General features: G+C 50.4%; 1 protein-coding gene across 4 annotated transcripts in view; it reads left to right on the forward strand.

Moving 5' to 3' along the window:
• The window catches only part of PAX7 (paired box 7), a 145,360-nt gene that overhangs the window by 45,919 nt on the left and 71,816 nt on the right, over positions 1-27,625 (forward strand). For all 4 annotated transcript variants that reach the window (XM_030963870.1, XM_030963872.1, XM_030963871.1 and 1 more), the window contains exon 6: positions 14,331-14,530. In XM_030963870.1, the coding sequence (XP_030819730.1) occupies positions 14,331-14,530 (200 nt within the window). The remainder of the gene's footprint in view (positions 1-14,330; positions 14,531-27,625) is intronic.

Genomic DNA, 27,625 nt, shown 5'->3' on the forward strand with positions numbered 1-27,625 from the left:
GCGTTCCCCTTTCTTCTCTTTCTTCTGGCGGCCGCGGCAGGGCCGGGCCCGGGGGTTCAATCGCGGGCGAATGTCACAGCCCCGCTGCCGGCGCATCCCGGGGCTGCCCCAGGCGTCCCGGGGGTTCCTGACATGAATGGAGAGCTGGGAGCGATTTTTGGGGAAAAAGCGGGCAGGGGAGGGGGAAAACGTGGAGAGAAAGAGAGAGGAGGTGGGAGAAACGCGGGAGGGAAAGTGGAGTTTGTGGCGAGGCAGGAGGGGGTGGATATCCACTAAAAACATATTTCTATATAAAAATCTATTTAGAAATCTATAAATATATAGAAAGTGTATAGAACATTAATAGCACAGAAAATTAATACCCAAATCAAAGCTCAGAGGGACACAGAGAGCGGGCGGGGGATAAAAAATCAGATATTGCAAAAATCCTCCGTGAGTTTGGCTGTATCCCTGATTTCCCAGCTGGAGCGCGAGGAGAGGGAAGGGAAGAGGTGGCTCGGGGCCAGTGGGATCTGTCCATGGAACTGGGATCTATCCATGGCATTGGGATCTGTCCCTGGATCTGGGATCCGTCCCTGGCACCAGGATCTGTCCCTGGAACTGGGATCTGTCCATGGCATTGGGATCTGTCCCTGGATCAGGGATCTGTGCCTGGCACCAGGATCTGTCCCTGGCATAGGGATCTCTCCCTGGAACTGAGATCTGTCCATGGATCAGGGATCTCTCCCTGGAATCAGGATCTCTCCCTGGCGCTGGGATTTGTGCCTGGGACCAGGATCTCTCCCTGGAACAGGGACCTGTCCTTGGCATCGGGATCTGTCCCTGGAACTGGGATCTCTCCCTGGCTTTGGGATCTCTCCCTGGCATTGGGATCTCTCCCTAGCAGTGGGATCTGTCCCTGGATCAAGGATCTGTCCCTGGAACTGGGATCTCTCCCTGGCACCAGGATCTCTCCCTGGATCAGGGATCTCTCCCTGGCTTTGGGACTTGTCCCTGGAACTGGGATCTCTCCCTGGCTTTGGGATCTCTCCCTAGCTCTGGGATCTGTCCCTGGATCAAGGATCTCTCCCTGGCACAGGGATCTCTCCCTGGCATTAGGATCTCTCCCTGGATTAGGGATCTCTCCCTGGCACTGGGATTTGTGCCTGGGACCAGGATCTCTCCCTGGATCAGGGATCTCTCCCTGGCACTGCGATCTGGGAGAACAGGGAAAACAGGCAGGGCTGATGTTGAGTTTTTCTCTTCTTTCTTGCTGGGGTCAGGTTGAAATGTGTGATTCGGTATTTCTTGTTTGGATTCAGGTGTTTATCAGTTTTTATCTGTGTTACAGGCTCACCAACTGTGAGTTTAACAGCACTTTAACAAACTTAAAATGAGGTTGTATCTTTCTATTTATAAGGCTTTTTAAGGATAAACTGTTTCATTAACAAATGATGCTTAATGTTTTTTTACTTTCAACTTAGTAACTTGTGGCTTGCAATGTAGATTTTTAAATCTAATTACAGAATATTACTCAAACTTATGAAGAAGAAGGACTACTTTCTGTCCTAAAACTTTTATCTTGTTTTATATATATTACTATATTCTATAACCTTAAAGTCTTAAGTTTTCTTCTATGTGATACTATACACTTTTATTTAAACTATGCACTAATAATCTTAGTTTTATTATTTAATTTTGGAAGCTTTGTCTATGGTTCTGGGTTAAATGCAGTGTTCTCTTGGGGGTCAGCACAGAAAGTCTGGAATTCTCAGAAACCAGGGTTTCTGAGCCAAGTGGGGACCCCCAGGGTGACCCTGTCCCTGTCCCTGCCAAGAGTGACACAGATTGATGGATTCCAGCGAGCTGGGCATCCCCAGGGTGTCCCTGTCCCTGTCCCTGTCCCTGGCTGGAGCCACATCCCAGTCCAGGAGTGGCACAGATTGATGGATCCCAGCCCAAAACTGGAGCTGAGCATCTCCAGGGTGTCCCTGTCCTGTCCCTGTCCCTGTCCCTGCCAGGAGTGGCACAGATTGATGGATCCCAGCGAGCTGGGTGTCCCCAGGGTGTCCCTGTCCCTGTCCCTGTCCCGGTCCCTGTCCCTGTCCCGTTTCTGTCCCTGTCTCCGTCCCCGTCCCTGTCCCTGCCAGGAATGGCACTGATTGGTGGATCCCAGCCCCAAACTGGAGCTGAGCATCCCCAAGGTGTCCCTGTCCCTGTCCCGTTTCTGTCCCTGTCCCTGTCCCTGTCCCGTTTCTGTCCCTGTCTCCGTCCCTGTCCCTGTCCCTGCCAGGAGTGGCACAGATTGATGGATCCCAGCCACAAACTGGAATTGGGCATCCCCAGGGTGTCCCTGTCCCTGTCCCGTTTCTGTCCCTGTCCCTGTCCCCATCCCTGTCCCTGTCCCTGTCCCTGTCCCTGTCCCTGTCCCTGTCCCGTTTCTGTCCCTGTCCCTGTCCCTGTCCCTGCCAGGAGTGGCACTGATTGGTGGATCCCAGCCCCAAACTGGAACTGGGTATCCCCAAGGTGTCCCTGTCCCTGTCCCTGTCCCTGCCAGGAGTGGCACAGCTTGGTGGATCCCAGCCCCAAACTGGAACTGGGTATCCCCAAGGTGTCCCTGTCCCTGCCCCTGTCCCTGCCAGGAATGGCACTGATTGGTGGATCCCAGCCCCGAACTGGGGCTGAGGGTGAGGAGGAGCTGCCAGGCCCAGCCCATGGAGCCGCCCCAGGGCCCAGAGGAGCCGCGGGGACAAACATGGACGGGGAATGTCCCCTCTGCTCCTTCCCACCGACGTCCCAAGCCCCAGTGCCACAGCCACGCTGGTCCCTCGGGCCTGGCAGCGTCCCCTGCAGGCCGGGATCAGGGCTGGGATCGGATCCCTGTAAATCCAGGGATTGTCTGGGGTCACGTCCCTGTAAATCCAGAGGCTATTCAGGATCAGATCTCCCATCTCTGCTGATTTACCGTGTAAATCCAGGGATTCTCTGGGATCAGATCTCCCATCCCTGCTGCCCTACCCTGTAAATCCAGGGACTCTCTGGGATCACATCCCTGTAAATCCAGGGTTTATCTGGGGTGGGATCCTTGCAAATCCAGCGTTTATCCAGGATCACATCCTATAAATACAGGGATTGTCTGGGATGGGATCCCTGTAAATCCAGGGTTTATTCAGGATCAGATCTCCCATCTCTGCTGCCCTACCCTGTAAATCCAGGGATTTACTTACCGTGTAAATCCAGGGTTATCCAGGATCAGATTCCTGTAAATCCAGGGATTCTCTGGGATCAGATCTCCCATCTCTGCTGCCCTACCCTGTAAATTCAGGGATTGTCTGGGGTTAGATCCCTGTAAATCCAGGGATTCTCTGGGGTTAGATCCCTGTAAATCCAGGGGTTATCCGGGATCAGATCCAATCCCTGTAAATCCAGACACACCTTGGGCAGGCAGAAGCCTCCAAGGCTACACCCAAAATGGACAATGGGCACGAGTTTTTCAGACAATTATAAATTTTTAGCCCCATTTACATATCAGGGGTTAATGCTCCAATTACAGCTTCAGGTGATGAAGTCATTTACCCCCGGTTTGCTGCCCCCCAACTCATTTTGTTTATACTTTTTGGGGCCTGAGGCTGGAGGGTGTCCTTGAGTTTCAGGCCTGGAGAGGAATTGTTGTGTCTGAATAAAACAGGAGAAGAGCAGCTGGCAGAACAGGCTGTGGAGTTTAGAGTTAGGCATTAATGCAGCACAGGATCTCAAAAATAGAAAAGCTGAAATCCTAAGGCATTGCTCTCCTTCCCTCCTTCCCTCTGTGAAAAACACGTTCACTCTCCTGTGAAAATGTAAAAAGTTTATTAGAGGATGATAGGACACAAGGATCACAGAGCAAAGGTTATTATGAGTGCCAGGACCACGCTGTTATCTTCAGGGATGCTCTTTAAATATTTTTTTCTATTATATCAGTCTGTTGTATGTTCATAAACATTTATGGATAGTAAAACTTTTCTCTAAATCAGTTTATATGTTTTAAGAATTGTTTAGCCTGGCTCCTTCTTGGGTCTGGTTTTTAGAGCATGTGGGTTCCTTGAGTGTGGTTTTAGTCAATTTTTAGTCATTTTTATCAGCTCCAGGTTTTGGGCCTTGGGTTTAGGTGGTGAGTGCTGATGGTTGGCAGATCTGTACTGGCGTCCTCATCCTGTGTTCATTTGATGTTATCCCATCCAAGCTGGCATTTTAACACAAATATATATAAAACACAATAGAAACACAATATTTAAACACAAAACACCATTTTACTACTATGTCCAAGCTTAATTAACAACAGAAATTAAAACCATATCTTTGTAACAAAGTTACTTCAACACTACGCATATGAAATCAATTTGAATATTTGCTAAAAGCTAGTATAATAATATGTAATAGTCTATTATAATATATTATATAATTTAATATCATTATATAAATAATAGAATTAGAAAGAATACATTATATAATTTTACATTATAGAAATAATATAATCCTAAATACTAAATATAATATGATACAATGTAATATAGTATAATATAGTATAATATAGTATAATATAGTATAATTAATATAATATAATATAATATAATATAATATAATAATATATTATAACATTTATTTATATTATATAGAAACAATACAATATATTAGAATATAATATAATTATATATTATAATAACACATATTATATTTATTTATATAATTTATAAATAATATAATTATAGATAATATATATAATATCTATTACATAATATCGATTCTACTATAAGATATGATATCTATAACACCTCCCTCTGTCCGGGCTGGATCCTGCGCCTGCCACAGGCACGAGGCCATGAATATTGAAGTGCAGAGGGGCCTTTTATGGAGCCCACAGATGTGCCGGGACTCGGGGCCGGCCCCATCACCTCGGGCCGCTTGAAAAGGCCGAACAAAAGCGCGGAGAGAGAGGGCGAGGGGCGGAGGGGGCAGGGAGGCGAGGAGCAGGAAAAAGTTGAAAGCGAAGAAAAGAGGGCTGGAGTTGATGGATATTCCATCTGTTTGTGGCCAGGGCATTCACAAAGGACGTGGCTCCCTGGCTGCCCTCCCTCCCTCCCTCCTTCCCTCCCGGGCTGCCACCGAACGGTCGGGATGGGTCGGGTTTGTTCCCCTCTGGAAGGAGCAGAAAGGTTTGGGGTTTGTGACCGGTGTGGGGACAGGGCAGTGGGGCAGAGCCTCAGGATCAGCCCCATGGATCCCACTATTCTCTAGGATCCCGTCTGGGATCCGGTCAGCCCAGTGGATCCCGCTGTTCCCACAGAGAGCTTCTGGGATCAGATCAGCCCCATGGATCCCACTGTCCCCACAGGGAGCTTCTGGGATCAGATCAGCCCTGTGGCATCTGCTGTTCCCACAGGGATCCTCTGGGATCTGATATGGGATCAGAACACCCCCATGGATCCTGCTGTTCCCACAGGGATCCTCTGGGATCCCATCTGGGATCAGATCAGCCCAGTGGATCCTGCTGTCCCCACAGGGAGCTTCTAGGATCAGATCAGCCCTGTGGCATCTGCTGTTTCCACAGGGAGCCTCTGGGATCTGATATGGGATCAGACCACCCCCATGGATCCCACTGTTCCCACAGGGATCAGATCAGCCCCGTGGATCCTGCTGTTCCCACAGGGATCCTCTGGGATCCCATCTGGGATCAGATCAGCGCCATGGATCCTGCTGGGATCAGATCAGCCCTGTGGCATCTGCTGTTCCCACAGGGATCCTCTGGGATCAGATCAGCCCCGTGGATCCCGCTGTTCCCACAGGATCTCATCTGTGATCCCATCTGGGATCAGATCCCTGTGGATCCCAAACTGAGCCTTTAACCAAAGGAAAGCTCTATCCGGAATATTTTTATATGTTTATTGGATGTTATCTTACCTAAGCAGGTATTTTAATATAAGTATCCTTATATCAGCTATTTCATTAAGCTTAATTAACAACAGAAATAAAAACTATATCTTTACAACAAAGCCACTTCAACACCACACAAATAAAATCTATTTTAATATTTGTGAAAAGCCAATATCATAATAACAGTGCTGGGAACAACAAAATCACGGCAGGACAATTCTGCGCTGCCTTTTCGGGCTCCTCGAGGCCCTGTTTGCACCTGGATGGGGTTGGTTTGCTCCTGCCTGGGAAAGAGGAACTGGGAAGGCCGGGAGAGCTCCAATTCCAGCTTCCAGAGCGGCTGGAGGCAGGCCCAGCTCAGGAGAGGATAAATCCCAATGTCCCACTGATCCCAGCTCGTTCCGTGCCCTCCTGGGGCAGCCCAAAGCTCGGGCTGTGCCCTCCCACCTCTCCTGCCCCACAGGCACAGCTTGGGATGGTGGATCCAGGGATTCTTCCATGCCTGAATCCTAAAGATTCTTCTTCCTGCCCCACAGGTGAGGGCAAGGGCAGGATCTTGGCTGTAATCATGGGATAGGGTGGGTTGTGTTGAGTTGGGTTGAGTTGGGTTGGGTTGAGTTGAGTTGGGTTGGGTTGTGTTGCACTGAATTGCGTTGTGTTGAGGTGAGTTGGATTGGCTTGGGTTGAGTTGGGTTGGGTTGCATTGGGTTGGGCTGTGTTGGGTTTAGTTGGATTGGGCTGCGTTGCATTGAGTGTGGTTGAGTTGAGTTGGATTGAGTTGAGTTGGGTTGGGCTGCGTTGGGTTGAGCTGGGTTGCGTTGGGCTGGGTTGTGTTGCATTGAATTGGGTTGTGTTGTGTTGAGTTGGGTTGGGTTGGGTTGGGTTGCATCGAGTTGAGTTGGGTGGGGTTGTGTTGCATTGAATTGTGTTGTGTTGAGTTGAGTTGGATTGGCTTGAGTTGAGTTGGGTTGGGTTGCATTGGGTTGAGTCTGGTTGAGTTGGGTTGGGTTGTGTTGCATTGAGTTGAGTTGGGTTGCATTGAATTAGGTTGAGTTGAGTTGAGTTGGATTGGCTTGGGTTGAGTTGGGTTGGGCTGCATTGGGTTGAGCTGGGTTGGGTTGGGCTGGGTTGTCTTGGGACCAGCTTAAAATGGATCCAGCTCCATCCCCCTGCCATGGCAGTGACTCCTTCCCCCACCCCAGGCTGCTCCAGCCCTGTCCAGCCTGGCCTCGGGCACTGCCAGGGATCCAGGGGCAGCCACAGCTGCTCTGGGCACCTGTGCCAGGACCTGCCCACCCTCACAGCCAGGAATTCCTTCCCAATATCCCGCCTAAACCCTCTCTGGCAGTGGGAAGCCATTCCCTGTGTCCTGTCCCTCCATCCCTTGGCAATTGTCTCTCTCCATCTTTCCTGTGGCTCCTTCAGGCCGGGGAAGGCCACAATGAGGTCACTCCAGAGCTTTGGGACAGTTCAGATTCCTCTCCAGGCTGAACTATCTCAATTCCTTTGGCCTTTCCTGCCAGGAGAGCTGCTCCATCCCACTGATCCCTGTGCACCTGGCTGGGCTGGATGGAGAGGTCTGGAACAGGGGATCCTCTGGGGGGCTCTCACCTGGGGCTGCTCAGATCGTGCTGGCACCTTCCAGGGCACCTGCCTTCCTTCCTTCCTTCCTTCCTTCCTTCCTTCCTTCCTTCCTTCCTTCCTTCCTTCCTTCCTTCCTTCCTTCCGTCCTTCCTTCCTCCCTCCCTCCCTCCCTCCCTCATCCCATTAAATCCCAGGCAGCCACCTCCAGGTGGGATTTATGGAGCATCCCTGTGGCTGCAGCAGCTTCAGGGGAAGCTTGCTGCAGCCAAATGCAGCGCAAGAGGTGTGGCCACGGCCCAGCCGACCCCAATCCCACACCATCCCCAATCCCACACCATCCCCAATCCCACACCATTCCCAATCCCACACCACTCCCAATGCCACTTCATCCCCAATCCCTAATCCCACTCCATTCCCAGTCCCGCTCCCTCCCCAATTCCATTTTGTCCTCAATCCCATTTTGTCCCCAATCCAACTTTATCCCCCATCCCACTCCCTCCCCAATCCCATTTTGTCCCCAATCCCATTTTGTCCCCAGTCCCATTTTGTCCCCAATCCCACTCCCTCCCCAGTCCCAATCCCGCTCCCTCCCCACCTCTCCCGGCTCGTTTTAAGGGCGCTGCAGCTGGCAGGGAGAGGGAGGGGAGGGCAGGGCAGGGGAGGGCAGGGCCGAGGCTGGCGAGCAGCCCCCGCTCCCCTCGCCCCATCCCCGTAATGAATGCGCCCCCACGCCCGGCGCTGCCATCCCGGCTCCAGCACCGGCTGCGGCTCCTTGTGGAGCATCCCGGGCTCAGGCTGAGCCTCGCTGGGGCCGGCTCCTCCTAATCCTGTTGATTAATTTAACTCCGGGGCCAAGAGGAGCCCAGGAGCTGCGGCTGGAGAGGAGGGAGGCGGAGGAGACGGGAATGGGGATGGGGACACAGACAGCGCTGACTGCAGACGGCTTTTCCTGGTCCCCTCCTCCAGTTCCAGCCTCCTCCTGCTCCTTCCAAACCCCTCCAAAGGGTTCCTGCTCGTTGTTACCCAAGCTGAACCTGCAGCTTTGCTCAGGAATGGAGTTTGGGGCTGTAATTCCCACATTTCCTCACGCTGGAATGAGCCCCGGGACAAGGCCAGGCTTCCCTTTGTCGGCTTTCCCCGCACTGCTCCGGCTGCTCCAGGGGGGTTTATTCCCTTCCCCAGCTCTTCCTGAAGGTGCAGGACTCGGCAGTGCCCCACACAAACCCTCAGCAGGTCCCTCCATGGGGCCACTGCTCCCCTTGGCTCCCCAAAATTGCCCAGACATTGGAATATCCCCCTCAGAGCAGCGGGAAGAGCTTCCCACTGCGCCCCAGGATGAAGCCTCTGCCTTTTCATTCCTGAAATTACCATTTCTTTCTAAAAGCAAAGAGATTTGGGCAGTTTGAGCTTTTCATTTTGAGCTGCAGAGCAGTTGCTCTGAAAAAGAGATGAAAAAACAATGGAATTGTTCCTAAAAAACCCAAATACAGCGGGATGAGTGTGAGTCCTGTAACCCACACGCTTTTCTCCTGGCTTTTCCTGCTTTCCTGGATTTCCTTTCTCTCCTGGCTTTCCCTGCTCTCCTGGCTTTCCCTCCTCTCTTCTGGTTTTCCCTTTTCCCTTCAGTTTTCCCTTTTCCCTTCAGTTTTCCCTTTTCCCTTCAATTTTCCATTTTTATTTTTCTCTATATTTCTCTCTATAGTTTTCTCTCTATAGTTTTCTCTTTTCCCTTCAATTTTCCCTTTTTCTTCAGTTTTCCCTTTTCCCTTAAATTTTCCCTTTTCCCTTCAATTTTCCCTTTTTTCTTCAGTTTTCCCTTTTCCCTTCAGTTTTCCCTTTTCCCTTCAATTTTCCCTTTTTATTTCAGTTTTCCCTTTTCCCTTCAATTTCTCCTTTTCATTTCAATTTTCCCTTTCCCCCTCAGTTTTCCCTGTTCCCTGCCTTGTCCTGGGAGGTTTCCCCCTCGCTCACTCCTGGCTCTGCTTTTCCCGTCAATCTTTCCCAGGATGAGCTCCCGGTGGAGCTGCTGTTGGCCAGCCCGCTGCTTCCCATCCTTCATCCTTCCCACCCAGGGAGGAGCTGCTGGAAATTTCTGCACCTTCCCCTTTGCCGGCTGAGCAAGGCTAGAACACCACCAGGGCTTTCCTGTGGCAAAAATCCCTGGAAATTTGGGTGAAAAATTCAGATGTCCCCCTGCTCCTGCTGCTGGCAGCCGCTGCTCACATAGGGATGGGCTGGAAAAAATGAAGGGTTTGAGTTTGGGGTGGATCTCCAGCCTGGGATTCTCCACAGCTTTGGAGAATCAAAAAAAAAGAATCCACATTCTCTGAAAAAATCCCTTCGCCAGGGTTTTTCTCCTGGGGAGCTGAGGAGCCTCAGAGAAAAGGAAAACAATTCTTAGCTCATTTGCTTCTCCTGTGTTGTGCTCATGTGTGGAATGTGTTTGGAGATTGTTTACCCACAGGTGATTGTTTCATTGGACTCTGAATCCAATGAAATATTCCTGTTTCATTGGATTCTGCTGTGAGTTGTTTTCACTCTTTGGCCAATCAGGGCCAAGCTGTGTCGAGACTCTGGGAAGAGTTAGGAGTTTTCATTATTATCTTTTTAGCCTTCTGTAAATATCCTTTCTGTATTCTTTAGTATAGTACAGTTAGAATAGTATTCTTTAATATAATATAGCATTATAAAGTAATAAATTAGCCTTCTGCGAGCATGGAGTCAGATGCATCATTCCTGCCTTCGTCGGGGCATTCCCTGCAAATACAACGCAGGAGCTTTGGGGAGAATGTGGGAATGGATTGTCCTGGATATTGCAGCTGGTTGGGAATGGGATCGACCTGTGGGGCTGCGAGCCGAGGGAGCTGCTCGTGGGGCGTGCTGGATGTGCCGGGAGCCCATCCCAGCTGGAAAACATTCCCTGTCCTTCCCCACATCCCTGCCTGACAGCAGCAGCTGCTCCGCCTGGGAGCAGCTGTTCCCAGCCATTCCCTGGGAGTTCTCCTCGGTCCCAGCTTTGAGGTCGGGCGCTTGGAGCCGGGCACTTGGCACCGGGAGCTGTGGCTGCTGTTCCCAGCCCTTCCCGGCCCCCGGGGTCACTGGGGTGGGGGGGTGGCTCCCGCTGGCTCTGGCACGCTGGAAAGTGGGGATAACGCCTGGCAGGAGCCGTTGGGAAGCTTGGGAATGGATGGAGAGGCTTGTCCTGATCTTGGTATCGGTTATCTCGGCCCCTTTCACCCCAGAACCAGCACCACGGTGGGGACACAGGGTGACAATCCTCTCCCAAAACCTCATGGAGAAATCAGGGATCCTTTAGCAGCAGCTGGGGGGGGGAGGGTAGAGTGGATATTTTCATCCCTGACAAAGGAGGAAATGACAAGGAGGACTCCATCTTATCAGGAGGCTGATTAATTACTTTATGATGCTATATTATTCTCTATTATATTACACTATATTACATTACATCTAAACTGAATCTGCCAAGCGCTCAGCTCTGCACCCAACTGCTCTGGATCTCACGACTGTCAGCCAACAGTCCCAGCTCACACACACCTGGATTCAATTGGTCAGGGAGTCGAAACCCTCACACCAGAATCCAATTATCAATTCCCTTTAGGTAATTGATCAATTCCCTTCAGGTAAACAATCTTCCACGATGCACTCCACTTGTGAACAAACACAGGAGCAGTAAATGAGATAAGAATTGTTTTTTGTCTGAGGTTCAGACAATGTGAAACGCAGAAATATTCTTGGGAAGAATTGTGCCTTGCTTTTCTCTGTGAAGAGAAATGTGGCGACAATGAGGTTTCCCTTCCCAGGTGGAATTTGGCACAGGTCCTTTCCCGGGTGATTTTCACTGCCCCTGGGAGCTCTGGATCCCAGGAGTGGGATGGGAGGAGCAGCCGAGCTCACTCATGATGGAGCAGCTCCACTGAGGAGCTTCAGGGAATGTGCTGGAGCTTTCCAGATGTGCCTCTGCTCCTCCAAGGCCCAGATGTGTGGGCTCCTACCTGCCCCGCATCATCTGGGGCCCAGATGTGCAGCCCTGCTGTCCTCAGGCACAGATGTTCCTTCTCCTGGAGACCCCAGACCTTCCCTGGAAGTGGACAAATCCCAAAAATCTCATTTAGAAACAAATTCTGGCCACGCGTGGGAGAACTTGGGAATTTTTTAGGATTTTTCTTTAGGATCTTTAAAAACATGGGGCAGTTGCTGCCCCTCTGAAGATGTCAGGGAATTTCTCACTGATTTTGGGGGAAGAAATTCAGAAATCGAAGGGTTTGGACCTAAAAGCTGAATGTGTTTAAGGCATTTAATGGGATGCCAGAGCCCAAAGGAGGGAAAACCTCTCCAAGGGATGTTTTTTCCTCCAAAATCAACCCCTGGAGCAGAACTCCCCTGGATCCAGCACCTTCTCCGAGGTCCCACAAGCCCCAGGACATAAAAGGAATTTTGTCAGGAATGCAGAGGCTTTTTGTGGTGATCTCAGTACAAACGAGGCGGCCCCGGGGGGATCTGTGCCTCCCAAACCCCCCAGCAGCTGTCGGGAGCCACAGCTGCAGCTCCCAGCGCTGCCAAGAAGAAAAGCAGATTTTTGGGTGATGACAATATAGGAGCTGAACAAAAAAAGGGGAAAAAAAATAGGCTGGAAAACACGGTTAGGGACTTCAGGGAACTTTATGGTCAAGCAGAGCTTATGTAAGCCCTGCTTTAATCCTAAATTAGCAAAGGTTCGCCTGAAAGAAAAAGGACTTTGCTGTGAGCACGATTTGGTTCTGGCTCTCAGCGAGGCTGGGTGGTTCCTGTGGAAAACAACAGCCAGGCTCGGGAAGGGAAAAAATCAATTAATCCAGTGATTAATTCCCTGTTTTCCTGGGAAAGAAGGAAGAGGTGGCAGGGCCAGAGCCGTGCCCAGCTCGGAGGTTTCCCGTGTCACATTGTCCCTTCTCTGCTGCCCTGGACTGGGGGCACATTTTGTGGCCTGGCTGAGACCCTCCAAAATCAACATCTGCACCCCACAGGGAACACATAACCCCCACATGGAACATCTCTGGGGCCCAGGATTGCTCCAGGAGAGACAGCATTGGAGTTCCAGCTCCTCCAAAAGCCGCTGAGGACCTGGGGGATATCCATGGGGGGCTTTCTGCTTGATCTCCAGCCAAAAACACAGGGGGCAAAACTGGGTTTATTTATCCCAGCTGGGGTCACCAGAGCCTCAGGAGGCCACGCTCTGGTGCTGGGATCAAGGCAGGGAGAAGGGCAAAAGTCCAGGTGGAGGAATAAGTGACTGATTAAACATTGGGAAAGGACTGGATGGTGCCTGAATTCCGCAGGAAATTTGGGAGTTGAAGAGCTGAGTTGTCTCCTGTGGGCAGCCCAACCTCCAACTGGAAGGGTTTTGCCAATCTGTAAAATCCCCAATTGTTCCTCTTTCTTTTCCTTCCTAAGTTTTAAAAACTGAAATCTCCAAGCCCAAGCCTTGATAAAACACGGCAGGAAATTGGGCAGCACATGATTTGCTGACAACATTTCAGTTCTTGCCTTTTTCAGGGCAAAAAATGGGCAACTCTGAAACAGGAATTTCCAGGGAAAAGCGGAAATTCCTTGAAATAAGCCAAACACTGGCAGTTCTTTTCTCTGTAACAATTTGAATCAGGGATTATGGGCTCCCCTTTTCCTGTGAGAAGTTTTGATTTCCTAATATTTTCTTTGCAATGTGGGGGGAAAATCAAGGTAGCAAATGCCATAAACAGCATAAAAAGAGTGGATATTCTGTCCGTGGGACAGAGAAACTGGAAATTCCTCATCCCTGGAAGTGTCCAAGGCCAGGCTGGACAGGGCTTGGAGCAACCTGGGATAGTGGAAGGTGTCCCTATGGATGGAGTGGAATGGGATGGGATTTAGGGTCCCTCCCAGGCAAACCAGTCTGGGATTCCAGGATTCCCATGGTTGTGGAATTGAAGGACTGAGATTCCAGGATTCCCATGGCTGTGGAATTGAAGGACTGGGATTCCAGGGTTCCCATGGCTGTGGGGAAAGGGACTGGGATTCCAGGATTCCCATGGCTGCAGCATTAAGGGACTGGGATTCCTGGATTCCCATGGCTGTGGAATTGAGGGACTGGGATTCCTGGATTCCCATGGCTGTGGCATTGAGGCAGAACATTCCAGAACTTTGTCACAGACACCTTTTATGAAAAATCCTTTCCTTAGGACTTTTCCTCCTGAGAAGCTGAGAGGCCTCAGGAACAAAATGTAACCAATGGTTATCTGCTGCTGTGGAATGCAACAGGTGCATCTGTGATTGGTCTCATGTGGTTGTTTCTAATTAATGGCCAATCACAGTCAGCTGGCTCAGACTCTCTGTCTGAGACACAAACTTTTGTTATTGTTCCTTCTTTTTCTATTCTTAGCCAGCCTTCTGATTAAATCCTTTCTTCTATTCTTTTAGTATAGTTTTAATATAATATATATCATAAAATAATAAATCAAGCCTTCTGAAACATGGAGACAGATCCTCGTCTCTTCCTCATCCTCGGACCCCTGAGACACTGTCACAGAACTTTATCGCTGTTTCCATAAAAAACTTCTTCCTAATTTCCAACCTGTATTTCCCTTGGTGCAGCTTGAGGCTGTGCACTCTGGTTCTGTCAGTGCTGCTGGAGAAAGAGCCCAGCCCCAGCTGAGCACAGCCACCTTTCAGGAGCTGTGCAGAGTGATAAGGTCACCCCTGAGTCTCCTTTTCTCCAGGCTGAGCACCCCCAGCTCCCTCAGTCGTTCCTCACAGGGTTTGTGTTCCAATATTTTTCCATGGGACTGAGCCCCCTCTCCTGACGTCCATTTTCCCCCTCTCCTCAGGGAACCGCCTGGACGAGGGCTCGGATGTGGAGTCGGAGCCGGACCTGCCGCTGAAGCGGAAGCAGCGCCGCAGCCGCACCACGTTCACGGCGGAGCAGCTGGAGGAGCTGGAGAAGGCCTTCGAGAGGACCCACTACCCCGACATCTACACCCGCGAGGAGCTGGCCCAGCGCACCAAGCTCACCGAGGCCCGCGTGCAGGTAAGGCCCGGCCTAACCGCGCACAGCCTGGTCTAAGGTGTTGTTCAATATAAGGTCTAAGCCCACACACTCCCCGGAGTAACCCTGTGCATCCCTGGCTTAACCCTGCACATCCTGGCTTACTCTGTGCAGCCCAGCCTAACCCTGCACAGCTCAGCCTAACCCTGCACAGCCCAGCCTAATCCTGTGCAGCCCAGCCTAACCCTTTGTACCCCAGCCTAACCCTGCACAGCCCAGCCTAATCCTGTGCAGCCCAGCCTAACCCTGTGCACCCCTGGCTTAACCCTGCACGTTCTCGCTTATCCTGTGCAGCCCAGCCTAACCCTGTGCAACCCAGCCTAACACTTCACAGCCCAGCCTAACCCAGTGTAGTCCAACCTAACCCTGTGCACCTCAGCCTAACCCTGCACAGCCCAGGCTAGCCCTATGCATCTGAGTCCAAACCCAACCCTGTACACCTCAGCCTAACCCCGCACAGCCCAGGCTAACCCCACGCATCCTGATCTAACCCCAGGCTCTCTAGCCTAACCCCACACAGCCCAGCCTAACCCCACGCTCCCAGGCCTAACCCCAGGCTCTCTAGCCTAACCCCACACAGCCTGGCCTAACCCCACACATCCCAGCCTACCTGCAGGCTCCCCAGCCTAACCCTGTATATCCCAGCCTAACCCCACGCTCTCCAGCCTAATCCCACTCTCCCCAGCTTAACCCTGTGCTCCTCAGCCTAACCATGTGCGCCCCAACCTAATCCTGTACTCCCCAGCTTAACCCTGCTCTCCCTGGCCTAACCCTGCGCAGCCCAGCCTAACCCTGCACTCTCCCTGGCCTAACCTGCACTCTCCCTGGTCTAACCCCACTCTTCCTGGCCTAACCCTGCTCAGCCCAGCCTAACCTTGCTCTCCCTGGCCACCCGCTCACCCAGCCTAACCCTGCTCTCCCTGGCCTAACCCCGCTCTCCTTGGCTAACCCCGCTCTCCCTGGCCTAACCCTGCACAGCCCAGTCTAACCCTGCTCTCCTTGGCCTAACCCTGCTCAGCCCAGCCTAACCCTGCTCAGCCCAGCCTAACCCCTGCTCAGCCCAGTCTAACCATGCTCTCCCTGGCCTAAGCCTGCGCAGCCCAGCCTAGCCCCACTCTCCCCACCCAGAACGTGGCTGCTCCTTCCCTGCTTCATCTTAACAGAGCAAAACCTTTGCTTGAGCGGGGTTCAAACAATCAAAGTAAAGCAGATCTGTACTGGAGGCTTCCAGCCGGGCATGGACACACCCAGTCATGGGATTCCTGCGATTTGATGAGGGTGATTAATTAGGATTTCTGACTGGTACAATGGGGTGTTCAGTTGTCGCAGGAGTTCACCCCATGTCAGCCCCAAGAGCTTCTTGGCCTGGTTTTCTTCTCAGATTGTGGTTGGAAAACAAAATGTTCTTGGAAATACGGTTCAGCAGCATTTTAGGGATGCGTTAGGAGGTTAACTATTGTCCCAAAATCTTGGGGAAATGTAGGAAAACCACCAGGAGCTACGTAACTCTGGGATGGCGCCCCACAGAGCTATGGCTCATGGGGAAAACCCAAAGCTCTTCAGGCATCACCTCCCCTTGGAGAGGAGCTGGGAATGAGGCGGCTCCAAGGTGGGAGCCAAGGTCAAACCCAGCTCTGTCTTTCGGGTCCTGTCCAACTCCTCTACATTCCCACGGATTCAGGGAGGCCCTCTGGATTTGGCCCCTGCAGCGGTACCAGCTGCAGGCTTTGCATCCCCGTTGGGACTGGCAGCCAAAGTTTGGCATTTTCTCTTGGAGGCCATCCCTTGGAGGCCCGGGGGGGGGTTTATTCCCGGCTGGAGCAATCCCACATTTCCCAGCCTGGCCCCGCGGAGCAGATCGGATTCTGCGACGTTTGCAAGTTCCGCGTGTGAATTTTCAGACAAGTTTGGGGGATTTTTTTTCTTTTCCCCCCTCCTCGGATCTCTGGAGACCACAACAAGGGCAGGGGGGAGGGAGAGCAGGAGAGGGGAGGAGAGCGGGAAGGGAGGGTTCGGAGCCGGGAATTCTGACGTGGACACGATGAATGGCCCTGGCGGGAGCGGCACACAGAGCCCCTTATGTGTCCCACATAAAGGCTGGGTCAGCGGCGTGTGCAAACAGCACCGGGATCGGGGATAATGGAATCCCTCGGGAAGGGGGAGGGATTGGGGATTGGGGATTGGGGATTGGGGACTGGGAGGGTTACAGCAGTGAGATGGGGACCCCCGCAGTCCGTGCTCCCAGCAGGAATCCCGGGCACTGTGGGAGCAGGGAAAGGGCTCTCCGGGCTCTCTCCTGCTCGAGAAACCCTCCTGGAATGAGCTCTTCCAAAGGAAAGTGGGCTTTTCCAAAGGAAAATGGGAGTTTCCGATGAAAAATGGGCTTTTCCAAAAGAAAATTAGCTTTTCCAAAGGAAAATGAGCATTTCCAAAGGAAAATGAACATTTCCAAAGGAAAATGAACATTTCCAAAGGAAAATGAGCATTTCCAAAGGAAAATGAACATTTCCAAAGGAAAATGGGCTTTTCCAATGGAAAATGAACATTTCCAAAGGAAAATGAGCATTTCCAAAGGAAAATGGGGTTTTCCAAAGAAAAATTGGCTTTTCCAAAGGAAAATGGACCTTTCCAATGGAAAATGAACATTTCCAACGAAAAATGAGCATTTCCAAAGGAAAATTGGTTTTTCCAAAGGAAAATTGGTTTTTCCAAAGAAAAATGGCCATTTCCAATGCAAAATGAACACTTCCAAAGGAAAATGAGCATATCCGAAGGAAAGTGGGCTGGGTTTTCCTGGGGGTGTCAGGATTAGGATGTGCTCACCCAGGAACTGCCTTAGAGTTTTGGGGTTTTCCCCGCTGATGTTATGGGGTTTTGGGGTTTTCCCCTCCTGGGAATGGGGGTGTCCCCCACTCCTGGTTAAGGATTTTTCCCAAAGAATTGTTCAGCACTTCCGGCACTGCGCCAGGTGCCGTCACATCCCTGCTGCTTCCTCCTGGGAAATCCTGGGTTTTCCTGGAGCCATCATCCCTCTAGACTTGGCTGTGGAGACTGGAGAAGGAAATCCAGCACAACTTAGGCTGGCCTGGCTTTGGTCTCAGCCCAAGTAGTTCAGAAGGGTGGATTTGGTGGCTGTGTAGGTTCAGGGATGTTTGGAGCCTGGGAAAGTGGCTGGTTAAGGGAATGAAGCCACCCAGGGTTGGAATGTGTGAATTCCCCCGTTTTGTTTTGCATGTTTTTGCCCTAATTGTGTAGATGGGCACAAGTATGGGATAGAAAATGGATGTTCCTGTGGCAAATAATGAAAAAAATGGGATTTTGAGGGAGAGCAGGGTTTAGGGAACACCATGGGATGGGGCGTGAGGGGCGCTGAGGATGAAGGGAAGAGCCCCAAAATGCCAGGGAGAGCACAAACCTTTCCCAAGGATCTGGGAGAACGGAGGGAGGAAGAACAACCAAAAAAACACCAAAAAAAAACCGAAAAAAACCCAAACCAACCAAAAAAAAAAACCCAACAAAACAAAACAAACCAAAAAACCCAAAAAATAAAAAAACTCATTAATTAATTTTAAAACACCCTTTTTCTTTGTCCCAAGCTGGGATCACCCTGGGTGAGGAGGCTCCTGCCAGGGCTGTGCAGCAGCTGCTCTCGGAGGCACATTCCTGCTGCCTTGCTCATTCCAGCAGCCTGGCACGGGCGCCTCCTTCCCACCACCTGATTTTCTGGATATCAGGGCTGATCTCCCGCCGGCTCTCGGGATCTGCAAACATCGCTCAGCCAAGATCTTGTGCAAAAAGCTTAAAAAGAAAATAGCTCCACACACAGATGAACCCCCACGGGCACATCCAGCAGGGAATCGTCCCCCACCTCGGGGCTCTCTGCTGTCTTGACGGAGTTTTTAAGCCAAGAGTTGAGTTTTGGGTTAAAAATGGCTCCAAGGCAGCAGGGCCAGCTCAGAGCAGGGATTGTTTATGAGGCATGGAGGGACAGGACACAGGGAATGGCTCTAAATTAAAAGAGGAACCGTTCAGATGGGATATCTGGGAGAAATTCTTCCCTGTGAGGGTGGGCAGGCCCTGGCACAGCATTGCCAGAGAAGCTGTGGCTGCCCCTGGATCCCTGGCAGTGCCCAAGGCCAGGCTGGGCAGGGCTGGGAGCAGTCTGGGATGGTGGAAGGTGTCCCTGGCCATGGCAGGGGTGGCACAGGAGGGGCTTTGAGGTCCCTCCAACACAAACCACCCCAGGATTCATTCCATTATTCATTCCATGACTCATTCCGTGATTCATTCCATGATTCCATGAAGGGCCTCGCCAATGTCTGCCCATCCTCCTCACCCCTGAGCTCCGTGTGTGGGGTGGGGGCAGAGGCACAGAGGGGTTTGTGAGCCCAAAGAGGGACAGGAGAGCAGCTGCCCCACATCTGGTCCTTGTTCCACTCATCCCCTGGATCACAGCTTGGGGGTGGCTTTCTGCCTGCATCCAATTCCTGTTCCTATTCCCGTTCCTATTCCTATTCCTATTCCTATTCCTATTCCTATTCCTATTCCTATTCCTATTCCTATTCCTATTCCTATTCCTGCATCCAATTCCTATTCCTATTCCAATTCCTATTCCTGCATCCAATTCCTATTCTTATTGCTGCATCCTATTCCTGCAACCTATTCCTGTTCCTATTCCTGATCCTATTCCTATTCGTCTTCCTGCATCCTATTCCTATTCTTATTCCTATTCCTGTCCGCTTCCTTTTCCTCTTCCTTTTCCTATATCCTATTCCTGTTCCTATTCTTATTCCCATTCTCATTCCCATTCCCATTCCCATTCCCATTCCCATTCCCATTCCCATCCCTATCCCTGCTCCCATTCCGACTCCCATCCCCATCCCCATCCCCATTCCCAGTTCCCATTCCCATTCCCATTCCCACTCCTATTCCCACGCTGCAATCCCCTTTGACATTCCCTGGGCAATTCCAGGGGGATTTATTTTTCCCTCTCTGCCTGCCCTCTCTGGTGGGGGCCACTCGCTGTGCCCATCCCGGCACTCCCGCTCCTGCTCCCATTCCCGTTCCCACTCCCACTTCGGTTCCCATTCCTGTTCCCGCTCACGCTCCCATTCCCATTCCCATTCTCATTCCCATTCCCGCTCCCATTCCCGTTCCCGTTTCCATTCCCGTTCCCGTTTCCATTCCCGTTCCTGCTCCCGTTCCTGTTCCTGTTCCCGTTCCTGTTCCTGCTCCTGTTCCCATTCCCATTCCCGTTCCCATTCCCACTCCCATTCCCGTTCCCATTCCCATTCCCATTCCCATTCCCATTCTCATTCCCATTCCCGTTCCCATTCCCACTCCCATTCCCATTCCTGTTTCCATTCCCATTCCCGTTTCCATTCCCCTTCCCACTCCCGTTCCTGTTCCTGTTCCTGCTCCCATTCCCGTTCCCGCTCCCGGTCCCGTTCCCGGTCCCGTTCCGTTCCGTTCCGTGCCCCGCCGGCCGCGGGGAGCCGCGGGCTGTGTCCGCCCGTCCCGGCAGCTGTCGGGATAACCGGAGCTGTCGGGATAACCGGAGCCCTGACATGCTGACAGCTCCTAAACCCCCCGAGCCGGCCGGGGCCGGGGCTCCGGTTTCCCGCGGGGTTCTGGCCGGGTCACGGCGGTGTTCGGGCGTTCGGGACGCGCATTCCAGCTCCGGCTTCCAGGGCGATGAGTGTGAGCGGGTTAATCCCGGGCTGAGTCGAGCCAGGGATGAGCCCGCGCGGATTTCCGTGGGAATTCCAGGGATTTGTCCCTGTCCTGACTCAGGGAATGTCCTGGAGGAATTCTCACCCATCTGTGAGCTCCCCTTCCCTCCCTCCCTGCCAGAAAACAACCCGCGAATGTCCCGGGCATTAGGGAATTAACAGGAATTCTGTCCGTTCATTTAGTGAGAGCTTTGATTTTGATCTTGGATGTTTTCTGGGATTTTTCACCCGTTTTTGTGATTATCTCGCGGATGATGTCAAAGTTCTGATGTGGGGGAAAAAACCCCAAAACTCTTAAAAAGGATTTTCTGTCAACTTTGAAGTTTTTCTCCCTGGCATTCCTGGTGGAGGGACTTTTTCCCAGAACAATCCATTTCCCACAAACAATGGGGAATTTGTTTTTGGCGTAGATTTCAGCAAGAAAATCCTTTTGGCAGGAGATTCTTCTGTAGGTGTAGAAATGACCTCTCCAAGCGATGTCGGTGTCACAAAAGCCAGCAGGGCCGGCAGCCATGGGGCTGGGGAGCTGCAATTAATTGTAATTAATCCTTCTCCTGGACAATCCCAGTTGTGGAGTGGTTTTCCCAAAGCTGTTCCATTTTTAGGGTGGGTTACCAACAGCCCTCGCTGCTTATTCCTGTTATTTCACCAGCACGAAGAAAAGCTGTCCAAATTATCCACTTGGAGATTTCTCCACTGGGGATGTTTTCCACGAATATTCCCTGGTGCAGAGGGGATATTTCCAAATATTCCCCTTCTCCCCGTGCTGCGATTGAGCCAAGGATTGAAGGCTCTGATATTTTACACCCAAAAAATCAGATTTCTCCCCAAAAAACCCCAGAGAGTGTTTTTGGCTCCTCAGCATCACCTGGGGGTGATAAAAAGCCTGGGAGAAATTCTGGGATGTGGAAGAATTCCACAGAAATGTGTATTTTTGGGGATATTTCATTCAGCAACACCTCAGCCCCACAAAAGGAATTCCATGGGCGGCATCAGTGTTGGTTAATTACTAATGTATTTATTTTTTGCTGTGAGGTAGGATTAGGAGAAAGGTAAAATATGTTTAAATTTTTTAATTAATAAATTATAAAACTATTTATTAATAAATTAACAAATTATTTAAAAATTAATAAATAAGTTTAGTATTATTTAGTAATTAAAATATTATTTAGTAATATTATTTAGTAATTAAAAGGAAGAGCAATAAGAATTAGGATGAAATTTTTAGAATACCTCTTTTGTTTCTTAACATTCCATTTGCATTTACATCTACCACACCGAGAAATTCCCTTTTCCATGGGAAGGAGCTGCAAGATCCAGCAGAAAATCTTTCCCCACCTGAGCTTCAGGCAAGGATGAATTGCCTGAATTTGAATTCTTTTGTGAAGGGCCTGGGGTGCGAGGACGGGGGAATGGGAATGGGGAATGGGGAATGGGAATGGGAATGGGAATGGGGAATGGGAATGGGGAATGGGAATGGAAAGGGGAATGGGGAATGGGAATGGGAATGGGGAATGGGAATGGGAATAGGAATGGGAATGGAAAGGGGAATGGGGAATGGGAATGGGGAATGGGAATGGGGAATGGGAAACAAGGAATGGGGATGGAGAATGGAGAATGGGAATTGGAATTCCCCGGAAGACAGAAGGTTTAGGTGGGATTTTGGGAGGAAGTTCCTGGCTGTGAGCTGGGGAGGCCCTGGGAGAGCAGCTGGAGATCCCTGGAAGTGCCCAAGGCCAGCTTGGAGCACCCTGGGCTGGTGGGAGGGGTGGAAATGGGAATGGGATCATCCTGAGGGTTTATAGGGCTAGCTTATTTAGAGCAGGGGATCCGTGACCCAAGGGGAGAATTCCACAGCAGAAAATGCTCCCTGGAGCCTGATTCCCATCCTTTGATGGATGGAGGATCCTCCTTTGAGGCATGAAGGACCATTTTACTGATCCCAGAGGATCCCTCCACCCACAGAATGGGATCCTCTGGGGTCAGTAAAACCGGATTTTAGATCAAATCCCGGATTTTGTGCCGGGATGGGAACCTTGGAGCTGGCTGCTCTGGCTGTTTGTGCTGCCCTGCCTTTCCTTGAGCCCGGGGGAGCCCCTGGTTGAGTCCTTGAGCCCCTGGTGCCCCACAGGGGTGGGAATGGTTGGGTTCTCCAGAGGCCAAAGCCCTGGAGGAGCCCCAGTTTGTGTTTCCTGGCTGCCCCACACTATTGTACTTGCCGGGACCCCCGTGGCAGGGAGGAATGCTGAATCTGACTGCACGTTCTCAGAAGGCTGATTTATTATTTTATAATACTATATTATATATCAAACAATACTATACTCAAGAACACAGAAAAGATGCTTACAGAAGTAAAAATTAGTATCTAAAAAGATAATAATGGAAACTCGTGACTCTCTCCAGAGTTTCCACACAGCTTGACCCCAGCTGGCCAAAACAACTCCCAGCAGAATCCAATGGAACAATCACCTGTGGGTGAACAATCTCCAAACACATTCCAAAGGGGCAAAACACAGGAGAAGCAAATGAGATAATAATTGTTTCCTTTTTCTCTGAGGCTCCTCAGCTTCCCAGGAGAAAACTCCCGGGTGAAGGGATTTTTCTGAGGATGTGAAATTCAGAGAATGCGAATGCCACAGCACCCCAAACCCACCAGGCTGCACCCATTCAGGGCAGCAGGGTCTGTCCCATCGGCCCCACACCAAACAGGACCTCCTGGGGCTTCCAACAGCAGAACTTCTACCCCAAAACTTCCTCCCCAACCAGGGCAGAGACCAAACTCTTCATGCTCCCCATCCCCAAGCTCTGGTTCCAAAACAATAAGGGTGCAGTGGCCAAGGCTTTGCCCTCCCCAGGGACTTCTACCCCAAAACTTGGGGCAGGAACCAAAATCTCAGTGCTCCCCACCCAAAAGCTCCAGTTCCAGCCCAGTAAAGCCCAGTAAAGCCCAATAAGGGGGCAGTGGCCAAGGCTTTGCCCTCCCCAGGAACTTCTGCCCCAAAACTTCCTCCCCAACCAGGGCAGGAACCAAAATCTCAGTGTTACCCACCCAGGAGCTCCAGTTCCAGCCCAGTAAAGCCCAGTAAGGGTGCAGTGGCCAAGGCTTCACCCTCCCCAGCCTCCCCAGGGACTTCTGCCCCAAAACTTCCTCCCCAACCAGGGCAGGAACCAAAATTTCAGTGCTCCCCACCCCAAAGCTCCAGTTCCAGCCCAGTAAAGCCCAGTAAGGATCCGGTGGCCAAGGCTTCACCCTCCCCAGCCTCCCCAGTTTGGTTCATGGGCTCAGCACTGGGGAAGGTTTCCCCCAATCAGGACCAGGCTTTGCTGGGCCAGGTTTTAATCCTGGAGCCACTGAAGATTTACACCAGAGCTTTTCTTGGCAGAGAAGATCTCAATGGCAGAGCTGGAGGTGCTGCTAAACCCAGCCTGGCTGAGCCGGGCAGCAGCAGAATCTGCCCCGGACACCTCCTGCAGCTCCCAACATCAAAGCTGGCCCCAAAATGTTCCAGTGCAGCTCTTAAAGCATCCAGGTCTGGCTGCCAGGAAAAAAAAAAAATTTATTTAATATAAATATAATTTGTATTCTATATTCTATATTCTATAATATATGTTTAATATAAATGTAATTTATATTCTATATTCCATCATATATAATGTTTTATATATATACGTAACATTATAGAATATAGAATATAGAATATATTGATATAAATTAATTTTATATATTTAATAATATTTCAAAAATATTGCAGCTTTCTCACAGCACCCAGCCCTTCCTGGTGTTTGTCACCTTCCCCAGGTGCCAGCTCAGAGCCAGGGATAATCAGGGAAGCAAAACACAGGGATAGGTTTAAAGTTTATATTTAATGACATTTAATATAAAATATAATAATTAATAGAATGTTTCTATTTTATTTATATTTAGTATAAATTATAATAATTTATATAAAATTGGCAGTTTGTTTATATTTAATAAAACATTTTATTTATATTTTATACATATAAATTATAATAATTTAGATAAAGTTTATATTTGATTTAACAGCATCTCCTCTGCCAACTGAAATCACCCCTGCCAAGGGAGTGATTACTAATGTATTTATTTTTTTGTTGTGAGGTAGGATTAGGAGAAATGTAAAGTAGGTTTAAAATTTTAAAAGGGTATCAAGAAAAAATTTATTAACAGTAATTAGAAGAAAGAGTAATAAGAATTAGAGGACAATTTTTAGAATGCCTTTTTGTTTCTTTACAGTACGTGGTATGAGCTGTGCTCAGATGCAGAGTTAGACAGGGATAATCAGGGAAGCAAAACATAGGGATGGGTTTAAAGTTTATATTTTATTTATATTTAATAAAAATTATAATAATTTTTATATAAAGTTTATATTTGAGTTTAGCAGCATCTCCTCTGACTGAAATCACCTTTGGCAAGCGGTGATTAAAATGTTTAAAATACTTTTTTGTTTCTTTACAGGGTTAGACAGGGATAATCAGGGAAGCAAAACACAGAGATGGGTTTAAAGTTTATATTTAATTCAATTTAATATAAATTATGATAATTTATAAAAAGTTTATATTTGATTTGAGCAGCATCTCCTCTGCCAGCTGAAATCACCCCTGGCAAACAGGACTTGTAAAATCTGGAGCTGGAAAACACGGATGGCAAACAGTGGCCAAAAGCTGCTTTGTTCCCTGGGAATGTTATTTTATTTATAAATATTATTAATTCTGTGCTGAGGGGTAAAGCTGCGGCAGTGGGCAGGGGCAGGGCTTGGGGCTGGGAGCTTCAGCCTGGCTTTAGGATGGCTCACGTGGAAGTGGAACTTCTATCCCATTCCCCTCTATCCATCACCCTCTATCCCATTCCCTGTTATCCCACTCCCCTCTATCCCACTATTCCCTCTATTCCCTGTTATCCCGGGGAAGTGGGACAGAGGGGAGTGGGATAGAGGTTATCGCATTCCCCTCTATCCATCACCCTCTATCCCATTCCCTTCTATCCCACTCCCCTCCATCCCATTCTCCTCTATCCCATTCCCTCTAATCCCACTCTCCCCTATCCCACTCCTCTCTGTCCCATTCCCTCTAATCACATTCCCCTGTAATCCCATTCCCCTCTATCCCATTCCCTGTTATCCCATTCCCTCTATCTCACTCCTCCATCCCATTCCCCCTAACCCCATTCCCTCTATCCCATTCCCCTTTATCCCATTACCCCTATCCCACTCCCTCCTATCCCACTCCCTTCTATCCCATTCCCTGTTATCCCATTCCCCTTTATCCCACTCCCCGCTATCCCACTCCCCCATCCTATTCCTTTCTATCCCACTCCCCCCTACCCCATTTCCCTCTATCCCACCACCCTGTCATCCCATTCCCCCTATCCCACTCACCCCATACCATTCCCTCTGTTCCATTCCCTCCAATCCCATTCCCTCTAATCCCACTCCCCCATCCCATTCCCCTCTATCCCATTCCCCTCTATCCCATTTCCCCATCCCACCCCCTTCTATCCCCTTCCCCTCTATCCCATTCCATTATCCCATTCCCCCATCCCATTCCCTCTATCCCATTCCCTGTTATCCCATTCCTTTCTATCCCATTCCCCCCTATCCCATTCCCTGTTATCCCATTCCCCCCTATCCCACTCCCCTCTATCCCATTCCGTTATCCCATTCCTTTCTATCCCATTCCCCTCTATCCCATTCCCATCTATCCCATTCCCTCTATCCCATTCCCCGTTATCCCATTCCTTTCTATCCCATTGCCCCCTACCCCATTCCCTTGAGGAAGTTTTTAAGGAACACACCAGCCCTGGAGGAACCAATGTCCCAGTGAAATATTTCCCTGCTCACAAGGGCTTGTTTAACCAAAACCAGGTGGTTTCCCAAAAAAAAACCCTACTCACCTGTTCACCGAAACCCTACAAACAGCTGCCACCTCCAGGAGCTGGGATGTGCCGGCAGAAATTCAGGCTGAATTCCCTGGATAATCTCATTTGTGAGCAGCCATTTGTTCTGCTCCACTAACCTGGTTTAAAATGGAATATTTCACATTTTGTATTTCATTGTTATCTCCACCACATCACCCACCAGAGGAAGAGGCTCAGCACTGAACCAGAGCAGGGACAGCAGGGAAAAAACCCCAAAGGGGCCCCAAATCTGGGTGTCCTGCTGGGAATTTTTTCCCTGTTCTCTCAGGAATCCTCTTGGTGATGCTCCCACGTCCCTGGTGTCACAGCCAGCACAGGAAATGTCCCTGCTGTGGTGCGGTGGGATTTAGGGGATCCCACCTGGAAGGGTGGAGCAGGGAATATCCCCGGGCTCTCCCCAGCTCCTCCCTAAAACTCCCCTGCACCCCCTGAATCCCAGCTTTTGGTAGGATGGACAATGCCCTGATCTGTTTTGGGGGAGGCCCTGACCCAGCAAAATCCCCTTGGAATCCCCCGTGGAATATTTGGGGTATTCCGACCCAGCAGAATCCCCTTTTCCCAGCTGGGAAAGGCCCTCAACCGATCCTACGGAATATTTGGGGTGTGTTGAGGCCCTGACCCAGCAGAATCCCCTTTTCCCAGCTGGGAAAGGCCCTCAGCTGACCCTGTGGAATATTTGGGGTGTCCTGAGGCAAAATCCCCTTCCCCCAGCTGGGAAAGGCCCTCAGCTAACCCTGTGGAATATTTGGGGTGTCCTGATCCCCTGACCCAGCAGAATCCCCTTTCTCCAACTGGGAATGTTCTCAGCCAACCCTGTGGAATATTTGGGGTGTCCTGAGGAAAAATCCCCTTTCCCCAGCTGGGAAGGGCCCTTAGCCCACCCTGTTGAATATTTGGGGTGTCCTGATCCCCTGACCCAGCAGAATCCCCTTTCTCCAACTGGGAATGTTCTCAGCCAACCCTGTGGAATATTTGGGGTGTCCTGAGGCAAAATCCCCTTTCACCAGCTGGGAAAGGCCCTCAGCTGACCCTGTGGAGTATTTGGGGTGTCCTGATCCCCTTCCTCCAGCAGAATCCCCTTTCCCCAGCTGGGAAGGGTCCTCAGCAGACCCTTTGGAATATTTGGGGTGTGTTGAGGCCCTGACCCAGCAGAATCCCCTTGTTCCACCTGGAAAGGGCTCTCAGCTGATCCTATGGAATATTTGGGGTGTCCTGAGGCAAAATCCCCTTCCCCCAGGTGGGAAGGGCCCTCAGCCAACCCTGTGGAGTATTTGGGGTGTCCTGATCCCCTGACCCAGTAGAATCCCCTTCCTCCAGCTGGGAAAGGCCCTCAGCTGACCTTTTGGAATATTTGGGGTGTGTTGAGGCCCTGACCCAGCAGAATCCCCTTTCCCAGCCGGGAAGAGCCCTCAG

Source organism: Camarhynchus parvulus, chromosome 21 (genome assembly GCF_901933205.1).
Source record: "Camarhynchus parvulus chromosome 21, STF_HiC, whole genome shotgun sequence".
In the NCBI taxonomy this organism is placed as follows: Eukaryota; Metazoa; Chordata; class Aves; order Passeriformes; family Thraupidae; genus Camarhynchus; species Camarhynchus parvulus.